At 53.5% G+C, this 13,270-nt stretch overlaps 1 protein-coding gene across 1 annotated transcript in view; it reads right to left on the bottom strand.

Annotated features, from left to right (window-relative positions):
* Positions 1-10,762, bottom strand: part of DNAH1 (dynein axonemal heavy chain 1) — a 76,264-nt gene extending 65,502 nt beyond the window's left edge. The window contains exons 1-6 of the mRNA XM_043587516.1: positions 10,655-10,762; positions 6,315-6,669; positions 5,212-5,284; positions 3,866-4,040; positions 3,086-3,242; positions 2,005-2,137 (exon numbers count right to left, since the gene is read on the bottom strand). Of these exons, the coding sequence (XP_043443451.1) occupies positions 2,005-2,137; positions 3,086-3,242; positions 3,866-4,040; positions 5,212-5,284; positions 6,315-6,650 (874 nt within the window). The 5' untranslated portion in view covers positions 6,651-6,669; positions 10,655-10,762. The remainder of the gene's footprint in view (positions 1-2,004; positions 2,138-3,085; positions 3,243-3,865; positions 4,041-5,211; positions 5,285-6,314; positions 6,670-10,654) is intronic.
* Between the last annotated feature and the right edge of the window lie 2,508 nt (positions 10,763-13,270).

The raw sequence follows: 13,270 nt of genomic DNA, 5'->3' as shown, positions 1-13,270 counted from the left end.
CATGTCTGAACTGGACCCCTTCAAAGTGACCAAGACCAGAGTAAACCCCTTCCCATGGGCTGCATGTGGCAGTTGAACCCTTAGGCCCCTTATATCAGGACAGGTCAGGTCAAGGTAAAAGATTGCTGCCCTGCAGTGGCCCCAAAATGGGCCTCAGGGCCTGTTGGTCAGGATGGGCCTTCCACTCACTTCCTGGACTGCAAGCCTTTGCACTGCTTCTCCAGCTCATCTCCTGCCACCACCTACCCTTTTCTTTCTCCAGCCATACTGCATGTCTGGCTATTCCTGTGACTTTGGAGCTTACTCCTGCCTCAGGGACTTTGCATTGGCTATGCTTTCTGACTGGAACCATCTTTGCTCAGGTCACCTCATTGATGGTTTGTTCCTTGCTCAAATGGCTTCCCCTCCGGGAAGCATCTCTGCCTCAAAGAGTGCCTTTGCCCCAGGCACCCTCTGACTTGTTAGCCCATTTGTGTCCCTCACAGAGCCTGAAGTCATACTATGTATGCATCCAGTCCTGGTTCTGGTCAGCCTCCTCACACTTTTTAAGGCAGAAGTGCCTTAAAATAAGCTGATGGGTTCTACAGCCTGGGTTGAGGAAGAACAGCTGGAACTCCAAGGAATTGCTAACGTGCTGGCTGGATGCTATATGCTTCTCTTTGGAAAATGCTCTTTGGAAAATGCTGACCTGTCTTGGCTCAACTTAGAGAAGATGATGTCACAAGAAGGCACCAGCAGAAAACCAGAGGTCTCTGGCAGAAATGCTCCCTGCCAGCCCCCCTCCCACCAGTGCCACTGCCCAAGGCCAGGGCCCACATGAAGGAGGGCAAACAGAAGCACTTCCGGGAGGCTGGTACTTGGCACATTTAAGGTTAATGCAGCCCCCCCCCCCCACCTTCTGGTTTTATTGCCAGGAATTGGAGATCTGGGAACAATTGAGTTAAATTATTTTTGTAATTAAGTCCAAAGTAAAGGGAACATTCTGGGCTTCTTGTCTAGTTCAGAGAAATTGATTCCAGCATTAACATGTTTTTAAATCAAAACATAAACTTACAGCCTGCTCAATGGACTTACTGTGGGGCCCCCTGGAGGCTGAGAAGTCTTAAAACCAACCAGCATGGCTTTCAATCCTGGGCAGAGTCCATGGGGGGTGGGGGGGCACTCCCCGTCCCAAAGCGGCATGTCCACCACGGGGCAGGGAACAGAGCAGCCCTCAGCCCTGCACAGAGGGGCAGCCAACTCCAACCACCAACTTCATAACCCAGATCTTCCTCAGATGCTCACTCTGAGGCAGGCAAGGAAGGTCAACCTGGCTTAGTTCCCTACAGCAGCAAACACAGCCCCAGGGCAGATGTGGGGCCAAAGGAGGGACAGACACAGACAAAGCAGAGATACAGCTCATCTGTGGGACATCAGTGCAGGTATGTGTGTTGGGGGCGGGAAGAGATAGTGGCTGTGAATGGGTGATGGGAGGTGTGTGAGTATGTGTGGTGAAAACGTGTGTGATGTGGGGGATGGTGTGTGAGTATGATGGTAAGTGTGCTTGTGAATGTGTGTTTGCAAGCAGGTGTGTAAGCATGAGAATGTGTGTTGTCCATGCAGAGGTGCAAGTTGAGAGGCCATAGGTAAAGCTAGAGCAATGGTGATTTCTAGGTGGCAGGAAGGAAGGCTTGAATTGTGCCCCTTGTACACATTTGAACATTTCCAACAAGCTTGCATATTTTTTATTACCAATAAATCAAAGATTTTTTTAAACACTAGACACTATCCAGCAGTCCCTTCCCCAACCCTCCCACAATGTCATCCCTGGTCCTTGTATTTTTTGACTCTATATGGCCAGTCCCTTAGTCTGTATCCCAGCTGGGAGGCCTCAAAAGGTGGGAGCCCTCCCCTCCCACAGCTGCCAGCCCCTAGGGCAGCCCAGAAGTCAATGGTTGGGCTGCTTGCCAGACAGGGATGGTACAGACCAGGATCCTGCCCCCCACCCATGCCAGCCCTGCTCACCATGACCTAGGATGTCATCAGTGGGCAGGAGCGCTTTTCCAGGGACAGGTTTCCTGTCCTGAGACCCTGGTTCCAAGCCCATGTTGATCCATTCACTGGGAGTCCGGCAATCAAACTCCTCATTGTCAAATACCTGGAAGAAATGGGCAGAGGTTAGGAGGAGGCAGCTCTCCCCTAGAGGAGCCAAATGGGTTGGGTGTGGCAGAAGATGAGGGTGCCTAAGTAAGTCTTCTTCAGATGCAGAAGCTACAGACTGAGGGCCATGGGGCTGAATGTCTCCCCCACTATTCACAGGGGCCTGTGGGGTCTGGCTCTGTGAAACCCTGGATCCCCACCCAACCGGGCAACCCTGATGCAAGCAGAGGGGTATTTGGGGACTCAGAGCAGGATATGAGCTCTCTCTCCCACTGCCCAAGGATCATCCAGCTCAGGCCCAAGGGAAGAGGTGGACCTTGGATTTTTCTGAGCATTCCACCTACATGCAGAAATGAAGGAGATTCAGGGTAGTCAGGAGGCCACCCTTAGTAGGGTGATGTGGATTCAGCTCTGCCTCCCCACAGGGACTGCCAAGCAAGACATACTCAGGGTCAGGGAGAGGAAGGGCAGGGAGGCTAGTTAAAGCTAGAGCAGGCTATGCTCCCTCTTTCTCCTCCTCGGACCCAGTTTCCCCATCGGCATCCCAAAGGAGCTACAATGAGGCCCTCCTCCACCTCAGTTCCCCCCATCTCAGTGAGTCCAGGAGCAGTGGTCAGGGAGCTCCATATACTACTCCACAGTCCAACTGGGCTGCTTCTGGTGCCTCAAGGTTGGGAGCTGGGGGGACAGAGATTGCATACACAGGTTCCCCAGGCTCCCAAGCAAAAAGCAGAGTCAGCATCTCAGGGGTTCTGGGGCCCCTTCTGTCCCAGCCTAGGATGATCAAAACCCCTGGCCGGAAGGTCCAATTATGCTTGATGAGTGAGTGCTTATGATTCCCACAGATCCCCTTTCGGGTCTGATCTCTCGGCCGGGGTCCTGTACCCCTCCCACCCACCCTTCCCCCCACTGCTGACCATCAGCTTGCTATGGAAACTAGGCTCACCTTCAGTGGGAGGTAGATGGGAAAGAGCGGGTCATGGCCCTGCTCAATGGTCTGGGGGTGGTGGGGGTCTGGGTGCCTGGGCATGAGCTTGTCAGAGTCGATGCCCTCATGAGCCAGTAACTGCTCGATGTCCAGACTCAGGTACAGCCGCTTCCTCCTGGCCGAGGGGGGACAAGGGAATCTCATGACAGCTCAGCTCATCTGAGATGGCTTCATGGATGCCAGCAAGGGTCCACAGGGTCGTGGTGGATAGGAGTGTGGCCCAGGGATGCCTCCAGGGCCCCCCACCCCTCTGGAATTCATAAGGAAGTAGTGTGGTAGCTGGGGCTGATGTCTTGAGCCCCGGCTGCCCTGTGTCTGTCTGGTAGTTCCACTACATTGACCTAAATACCACCCTCCCCAATCCTACAGCAAGGAAAGTAGTTTGTTCCTATAAAGAAACCAAAGGGTGAGGCGCCTGGGTGGCTCAGTCAGTTAAGCATCCGACTCTTGATTTCAGCTCAGGTCATGATCTCATGGTTTGTGAGTTCAAGCCCTCTGCACCGACAGCAGGGAGCCTGCTTGGGATTGTCTCTCTGTGTGTCTCTCAAAATAAATAAATAAAACTTAAAACAAAAACAAAAAAGAAAGCAAAGGGCTACAAGATTTGCACACAGGCCCATTTTAGTAACCTCTGCCATGAAGACGGTCACCTAGTAGCCTGCTGTCCCTCGCTCCTTGACTTGGGTGGATGCCGCCCCCCCAAAGGAATGGGCCCTCCCACTGCCAACCTGGCCATACCTCTCAATCTCAATCTTTCGGGGGCACTGGCCTGGCAGCACCAGGAAAGGCACCTGCACCTTGGGCTCGTAGGCCTGCAGTGGGAAGTCAGTCTGGGTGAGCACCCGGGTGGTGGACTCGAAGCGCTGCTGTTCCAAATGTTCCTCGAAGCCTTCAGGAATCTCAAAACTTCTGACTGCAGGCAGAGGCACAGGCAGGAGTGTCAGGGGCTCAGGCCAGAGCCCAATACACCCCAAGACAAAGCGCTAGGTACTGGGTATGAGCGCCCTGGGGCAAGGGAAGCTCAGAGCTTGCCTGTGGCTAGCAGTGGAGACAAGAAGCCAGATTTGGCACCAGGCACCCAAGGGAGGGCAAGTCTGGAGGGACAAGGGCCTCCAGAGGGTGTGTTTTGGTCTTGCTTTTCCTCATGTGGATGGGGATGCAGAGCCGCCGAGCATCCCCACCCCACCCCACTGTGGATAGTAGAAGCACCCCACAACCCTTAGATCTGTACTCTGTAAGCATTTTCTGGGCCACAGATGTCTGTGAGACGGTACAGCCCAATAGACCGGATCCTCAGCTCACCACACAAATGCACATACATGTGATATTTCCTGAGCCACTTCTGGGGCTTCACAGACCCCATGAGGTCCGTGGGCACTGAGAGGACTAATCTGGGCAGTGTCAGCAAGGAGCCAGGCCTCTCCTGGGGCTGGGGAGGAGAGGCAGACAGCTGGGGCCTCTGAGCCTGATCGAAGCGGGTATCCTGTCTGCCAGCCAGGTGGGAGGGCTCCCACCTGATTCCTCACTCAGGGCCCCACCCACCTTGCTGCTTCTCCTGGAGCCACCCTATTCTCCCCTCTGCCACCGGAGACTGCCCCACACTCTGCAGTCCTGCCCCAGTCCTTACAGGACTCAGCGCAGAGCCTGGGAGGAGACTCCTCATTCAGCAGAGATCTTCTGGGCACTTTCCCATGCCAGGCCCTATTCTAGACACTGGGGTCCCAGCAGGGAAAACTCAGACACAGCCCTGGCCTTCTCCAAGCTCATGTTCCAGGGGAGGTAGAAAAGGTAATTTATACATGTGAAAACCCTAGTGTCCCCACCTGGGCAGAGAACTGATGCCCTGGCCCTCAGCAGCCCCACCCACTGTGGTGCCCTTGTCACAGCTCAGCTAAGAGGAACATAAGGTGTGGTTCACTGAGCACTAACCGTTAGCTTGGCCCTTGCAAAGCACCTTATATCTTGTTACCCCCATTTTATAGCTGAGGAAACTGAGATCCTGAGCCAAGAAGAAACAATCTAAGACCAGAGGTCTTGCTTCTAAATGGCACCCACTCATCCACCCTGCCCTTCTAGGCACTGACCTTTTGGAGTAAACTTGTCAAGGTCGGCCTGCCGCAGGAGATCTTGGTTCATGCAGGGACCACGGCATACTTCCTAAAACCAAATCCCAGAGCTCTAAGGGGGTATAAACATCCTGGGGACAGGCAGGACCTGGGAGGGACCACAAGGCCAAGTGTCACCCCCAAGCCCACCAGGGAACACCCAAGGGCACGGGAATGGGGCAGAACAGTGAGTTTCCACAATTCCTCATTCAGAGGCCATAGTGGGCAACAAGCTCCAGCCACTTGGGACACCCCTGACCTCACCCCCTTCTGATCCTGCACAGCTCCCTCCTCACTCTAAGAACACTCCTGCTGTGTCTGGGAGCTGAGCCACTAGATGGAGGGACCACAAGTCCAGCAGGTGTCTCTGTGCATGTCTCCCCCACCAAGGGTGACTCTGGCACCCCCAGCATAGTGGGGATCCATGGATCTTTGCCCTAACCCTCTTGGCCTATCCTAGTTAGAACTTTCCTAAGGCTGTCCAGGACTACGGGGCTCTTTGAACTCTCCCCTGGTCATCACCTGTCTATACTCCCCCTACCCCAAGCCTCCATCTGTCCTCTCGCATTCTCTCCTCCTTCTCTACACAGGCCATGGAGCTTGTCAGGGTTCCCAAGCCTCTGTACCTTCTGTTCCCCATGCCTGGAACACACCTCCTCCCAGCCACCCAGTAAACACATAGTATGCCACTTTGTCCAAGGACCCCCTCCCCAGTCAGAGCTGGGGGACAATTCCCCCACCAAAGTCATTGTCCCATGACAATAGGGACACCGATGTCTTGTCCTCACTGTCACCAGTGCTCAGTCCAGGGCCTGTCACATAAGAGATATTCAGTAATGAATTGTTGAATGAATGGGCAAATGGATGGAGGGACAGATGGACAGATGATCAGAAGGATGGATGGGTGGGTGGATGGTGGGTGGATGGATGGATGGACAAATTATTAGACACAGATGGCTAGATGGATAAATGAACAAATGGACTGATGGCAAGATGGATGGGTGGAAGGAAGCAAGGAAGGAAGGGTGACTGGAACCCACAAGGAGGGTTTGGGCTTGGTAGGGGACAGCTACCACACTCACCCCCATTTGATCCAAGCTTCCAGGGCTGAGGATGTCAGAGTAGAACCCACGCTGCTTCATCAGGGGGTACTTCTTATCAGTGCCTGTCAGGGGCAACTTCCGGGGCTGCCCCAAGACTGAGAGCGTGGGTGGGGGCAGGGGTAAAGGCAGGGTATTGGGGTCAGGGCTTAGAGCCTTGGAGCCAAAATCTGGTCCCAGAAGCATCTTCCCCAGGTTATACTCTAGGTCTGCCTGGGTCCTCTTCAGGTTACACTCTTGGCCCGCAGGAGTACTGCTGCACTCTGCGCTCTGAGGGGTCCTTCCTGGGCTGTAGCCTTCTCTGTTAGGCTGCTCCATGCTGCTTCTTGAGGCGCTCCTAGGAGAAGATACTGGCATCACTGGGCCCTTGCTGGCTTCTGTTCAGCCCCCAGGGGCACCGGGACACAGGGATGCCTCATCTGCATCCTGCAAACGGCCACGGCTTGCCACACAGAGGGTGGAGAGGGAGGAAGTGGTCTCCTAATTTGGATAGACACAGACATGCAGTGCCAGGCAGGTCCCACCAGGAGACAGCAGGGCCTTCCCTGGATGTGGCATGTGAGAAATGAGCCCCCAGAGTCAGGGGCAGAGTGAGGGGAGTCAGGGAAGCTCTGCAGATGCCCCCACTGCAGTGCGTCCTTCTACACCTGCTCACCCCCTCTCCTCCATGTTAGACAGCAAGGCCTAGTTACTCCCAAAGGAGACGAGGAGGGTGGCCCAGAGTTCACTCAGTGAAAGGCCCTGTTTGGTTTTCCCCAAAATGACTTTCAGCAGGAGGCAACCCTGGTGCCCCAGCCCAACTGAACTGCCCTGTCTCTCCCTACTGTGGGGTGCTGGGCCACGCGCTGCCTCCCCCACCTGTGTCTGCCCCACACCATAACCCAGGAACCAGAGGACTAAATGGTCTCCCTGGAGGGATCCTGACCTTCCCGTGACCCACAGATCCCGCTGCCAGTTACAGAAGGGTATTCAGCCGCCCTGGCTCTCAGGGTCAGCTCAGCTCATGCAATGCATCCCCTTGCGTCTCCCCAGCAGGAACAGCACATGTACCACGGGGCTGCATACACATCCACCATCCCAGGGACAAGGGTTTGCAGAACTTTTACTACAGGCTGAGCAAGCCCTTGCCAAGCCGCTGTTGCTTTTGGCTACCTCAAAACGTATCACTGGGGGAAATTCTTGGTCAGGGCAGGGTTATAAGAGATTTGGACAAGGGTATGGTGATGAAGAGGTTTTCATGTAATGCAGGTACAAAAATAAAAAGGGAGTGAGTCTATAATTATCTCAATAACAATGTCATTTAAAAAGAGAGAGTATCTTGTTACAAATAGAGAGGGAGGGAGGCAAACAGAGAACAAACTGAGGGTTGATGGGGGAGGGGTGGGGAAGAGGAGAAAATGGGTGATGGGCATTGAGGGGGGCACCTGTTGGGATGAGCACTGGGTGTTGTATGTAAGCAATGAATCATGGGAATCTACCCTCAAAACGAAGAGCACACCATATACACGGTATGTTAGCCAACTTGACGATAAATTATATTAAAAATAAATAAATAAACAAACAAACAAATCTTTAAAAAAATAAATTAATAAAAAAGAGAGGGTATCTTAACAAAAGAATACCCTGACCCAAGCATCACCCTCTCCTCTGGCCCCATCCCATTTCCCAACCCCTGCACACTGTGACAAAGCAGCCAGGAGTTCACGGTACAAGCCGCTCTGTTGGCTGGATGTTTCGTGCCCTGTTGTCTCCATTTTAAGCATGCCTGGCTGGTGTAGGCTTCCTGTTGGATCACTGCAGGGTAATCCTGTCTGGACTGACCTGAAAGGCGGGCTGGGCAGCCAGGACTGTCTGGATCAAAGCTACCCAGCAGTGCTGAAGCAGCCTGAAGTGCTGAGTCCGTTTCTAAGAAGGAGGTGGTGAGTTGGCAAGACCACTTTAGGGCCCATGAAAGGCCAGATAGGGCTCTGGCAGGAAGGCCCAAACTCTGAGCCCAGAGGCTGACCAGTTTCTAACCAGTGTACTACTAGAACTCGGCTCCCTGAACCCATTCCCTGGTAGTCAGCCACCTCCTGGGGCAGGCCCTAAAAACAATGTTGAGTTTGGCCTACCCATCTGACAGTCACCAGCCCTTCCCAGAGCACCCTAACGGACAGAGGACCCACTGGGGCTCAGCTCCATCATGGCTGCAAACCCAAAGATGTCTGCTCATCTTTGAACAAAATCACCAAACAGGGCAGTTCTTGGAGAGGCGGGGTCCCCACTCCACAGGAGGGCATCCCACTCCCTGGTTTCCCCAGCTCTCAAATGTGCTTGAATATGTTGGGCTGCTGAGCTGGTGTGTCATCAGGCTCAGCCAAGATGACAGATGCAGAAATGTCCAGGAAAGCACAGTGTTACTGGAGGCAAAAGGAGACTGTGTTGGGGGTATTTTTTCTCCCATGAGCCAATTCCCTCCAAGAAGTCTGGCAGTGGGGGATCCATACAGACATGTTCCATGAAGGAAGGCACGACAGCAAGCTGCAAACTCAGAATCCTGTCTCTCCTCCATCTCTCAGCCCTTTACAAAGATCCACGGCTCCCTTCCCATCCCACCCCAGCTCTAGGCACCTGTGCATTGCTGGTGTGCACAGGACCTGTGACAGATACACAGATCCACCTCTGTCTCCTATCAGCCCCACCAGTGATGGCTGCCTCTATGTGGGAATGAGTGAGGCTGGTAAGAGGGTGAGTACATGGTTACCAGCAAGCCTCTGCTGCTCACTCTGGGCACTCTCTCCTCTTACATGAGGAAACTGACCAGTAAGATGGCAGGGGTGGCCCCAGCAGACACAGTGTGTGGGAATGGTGAATGCTATTAGGGGCTTACATGTAGTTTGTGCAACATCTCGTTCAAACCTCTGAGGTGAGAACTGAGACTATCCTCATTTCTCAGAGGTAGGGCAAATGAGGCTCAGAGAGGTTAAGGGACCTGTGCAAGTTCAGCCAGCCAGCAAGAGGCACAGGTGGAATTTAAACTGAGGCATTCTTTCTCCCCAGTCAGACCACCTGGGAGTCCTAATTGCTTGAGTCAGAAGAAGCTTCAGGTTGGATTCAGTGACATTCAACCCCATGTGACCCAACCACCCACCAGGCACTGGCTGGATGGACACAAATGAACAAGGGGGTTTGATCCTCATGACACATACTACTACCATCACCAATCCACAAACAAGGAAATGAAGGTCCAGAGAAGTCAAGAAACTTGCAAAGGACACACAGCCAAGAACTGACAGAACCAGAAGGGAAACTGAGGTCTTCACTTCTGGCTGACCCAAAGATCCATGTCCCTAAGCAACACCACAGTGGTTCTCAAACTGTGCACCAAAGAGCCCTGAGGTTCTTTGGTGAGTGCTTGTGGGGAGGAGGGCCAAAGCAGAAGAAATTCAGAGCCATCCAACCTTGGATTCAGCAAAGACCCTGTATCTGTTTCACATACCAGGTTCTGTGTAAGGTGTCATCTAATAGATCTGTGGCTTAAAGGATTTTTGAAGTCTCTTCCCTTGTGGGGGCTACCTGGCAAACACTACTACTGTGGATGGCAATAACCCCGACAGGCGTGGGGTTCTCTCCGCCTTTTTGGAGTACTCACCTAACGTGAGCCCCTCTGTGCTCCCACATCTGTCTGAGGCTCTTCCCTCCAGCGAACACCTCCCTGTATTGTATGTGCGCATCTATCCTCCCTGCCAGGTGATCCTAAGAGCTGCAAATGCAGGAATTTGGGGGTGACGTTGGTCTCTGGAACCTCAGCACCTAGCACAGGACTGGCACAGGCTTGGCACAGAGTAGGTGCCTCAAAGGTGTCTGCCAAATGACTTCATGAGTGAGAAAAGTAAGGAAAGAAAGCTGATGTCTGTAACGAGTCTGTGAGATAGGGACGGCGGTGCTCTGAGGATTTGCAGATGGGGACATGGAGGACTAAGGCTGCAGTTGGCATCAGGAGACGGACTGTGTGGCCGATAAGGACTTAGGCTCCTTGCCTGCAGGGGCCTTCCACAGGGCGGGGAGTTGTGGCTACATTCTCCGCGTGTGGGGCGGGGGGAGGGCAAAAAGTCAGTCTAGTAAGTACAGGGCTTACCTGGAAGGTTATTTAAAAGTGCCCCCCCCCCCCCACTCCTTTCCCCCTGGCCGAGGCTCAGGAAACTGAATGCGCAGTCAGAGACAGGAATGTGGACCCTGGGCCGGAAGGGAGTCCTCCTTCCCGTCCAGTCGCCTTCTGTGCCTTATCGAGGTGCCCCTGCCCCTGCTGGCCCAACCATCCCCCTCGGTGGCCACCGACTTACCGGCTCCAACGAGCAGAGTGCGGTCTAGTGGCCCGTCTCTAGGGAGGGACGCTGGGCCTGTTGCTAAGGGGCGGGATCATCCGCGCGGCGGGCGGGACTTCCGCCCCCGAACGCTCCCGGGTCTGCAAGTCCCCTCGCCCAACACCACCTACAGGCTGGGACTTGGTTCCTCCCGCCCTGTGCTCCCGTCTTTCCTCGGCGGGATGGGGACAGTGGCCGCCCTCTAGTCTGTCAAACCCAGGCTCCATTACCTGTCTCCCCTCCCTGACTCTTCTAGAGTAAAGAGACAAAACAGCCAAACGCAGGGTAAGGACTTTGATTGAATCCTGGGGAAAATAAATAAAATAACAAGTAAAGTTATGTGAATAATTTGGGGGTAATAATTGAGGAAGTTCATATCTAAGCCACAGCTGTAGGCCAGATGGTCAGATCGCTGCGAAAAGGGTCACTTCTGTTCTCTGGAGGTTCAGCTTGTACAGAAACACACACACACACACACACACACACACACACACACACACCAGGCTGCAACTCAGCCTCCTCAGGGTGGGCAGTGGGTGCTCCTGCCCCCGATCTTTGGCCTCAGTCACCCATCTGCTCCAAGGACCTGGCATGAGTTCAGGCTTTGATCCTCCTGTCTGTCCTGGATATTGAATTTTTGTTAATTTTCTTAGATGTGAAAAATGATATTGTGGTTGTATAGGAGACTGTCCCTGTCTTAACTGATGTGGGCTGAAGAATTTCAGGACAAATGTCAGGATATCCGCTGCTGTGACTTCCTTTCAAATGGTTTGGCTAGATTTATATATAGATAAGTATAGTTAGGAGATGAAGCAAAAATGGTCCAATACTGACAACTGAGAAATATAAACGTTTACTGATGTCCACTGCATTAGTCTTAAACATTTGGGGGGAGAGGGTCAGGGTAAGAGGTGGGTTACAAACCAAAAGAAAATTTAAAAACCATCCCACCTCAACCTGAGAACCCTTACCCAGAGAGCTTTCTCCGCATTGGCCCCATTTCATAGATGGGGAAACTGAGGCTTGGTGAGGCAGGTTGGTGTAGAGGGAGGTAGGAGGACCCGAGGTTCATTAAACAAATGTCCAATTCTATTTGATATTTTAGTTATGCTAGCTTAGTGTCAAGCCAGTGCTGGGCACTGAGCATTCAGATTTAAACTGGTTTCTGCCTTAAAATGTCTGTTGAAAGAGAGAGCCAGAGAGGCCAGGCCATGAGGAGTCCAGAGGCAGAGTGTAAGCTGTGGCTGGAGACAGTGATTTGGCCTTCATACAGGTTTCTGCTTCCTCTGTCCAGAACACCTCTCTCCACCAACTCCTACCCCTGGCCAACTCCTATTCATCCTTCAAGATCCAATGTTGGTGCAACTTTCCCTAAGCTCAAACTGTAGTGTTATTTGCTTTTCTTGTTGGCATTCACACAGTAGGTGCTTAGTGATCATTGTGGGAGGAAGGAAAGGGTATAAGGGGGATTGGAGGCAAAGCTGACCAAAGCTCTTTGAGGAGACAAAAACCCTCAAAGCCCTGCTTAGGACAGCCTGGTTCCTTTGTGGGTCTGGGGATAGGCTGTGTACCCTGTTCGACCTAGAAAGAGGCACCTGCTTCCTGGATTTTTCCTGGCACTTCCCACACTGGGTACAGCTGTCCAAAAAGCTGCAGTACCCATCCAGGTTGCCAGGGCAACATCAGCCCATGGTGGGACGTCAGGGATGACAGGGGCAGAGTGCTAATCCTGGAAAGTTGCCAAGCAACGCAGTGGGTTGATGATGTCACAGGGGCCATGGCTGCCAGACAGATGGATAGGCCACTGCAGGAAGGGTCTACTCTCAGAAGGTCCAGCCCACAGATCCCCCACTCCCCACCATGAGATAGTCACTGCTGTGTCCCTTACCTGGGGCATGGGGGCCAGGGGGTCTGCTTCTCCCAGCAGTCCTGCCACCTTGACTCTGCCCCTCTGTAAGTGTGGGCAGTGGGTATGACTGCCTCCCTCCCTCCCTGGCAGGACACTGGGGTCAGTCCCTGCTCTCTTGGGTCTCAAGTGTCCACCCTCTAATGCCTCCATCTTCTCCAGTGGTTGAGCATGGGTTTAGGCTTTGCTTTTCCTGCCCTGCCCTGGAGGCCACCATACTTACTTGTTCCCTGAGGGAGGAACAAGGGGCTGAGCCATGACCTCCCCCCCCCCCCCCAGGGATCCCACCTACCCTGCGGTGGGAGGGCAGTCTTTTGCTCTGTTCTCTGGGGGCTGGAAGGGAAGCCAGCCTTGCTCTTGTTGAAATAGGAAAGACTGGGTTCCTGCAAGAGCTTGTGAGTGGGGGTCCTGTACCCATCTCTGGTAGCCTGGAAACTTAGAGCTTGGGCAAGCAGACTGTTTAGGGCACCTAGGCTCATGCCTTTTGGGCAAGAGGTCTGAGGGCATGGCAATCCTAGGCTCCCCCTCCCCTGTGCCTTCCTGCTGGCAGTGCTGAAGCTGGGAGCAATGCTTCACTGGCGGCGGAGATGAAAGTCCCGTGTGAATAGACAGCAGAATGAGCCCTTCATGTGGCTGGCCAGCCGGAACAGAGGGCGACAGGCATCCAGACAGGATGGCTGGAGCTATCC

This window comes from Prionailurus bengalensis, chromosome A2 (assembly GCF_016509475.1).
Source record: "Prionailurus bengalensis isolate Pbe53 chromosome A2, Fcat_Pben_1.1_paternal_pri, whole genome shotgun sequence".
NCBI classification, from domain to species: domain Eukaryota; kingdom Metazoa; phylum Chordata; class Mammalia; order Carnivora; family Felidae; genus Prionailurus; species Prionailurus bengalensis.
The sequence above is the reverse complement of the archived record's forward strand: the minus strand, read 5'-3'. Positions and strand labels throughout refer to the sequence as shown.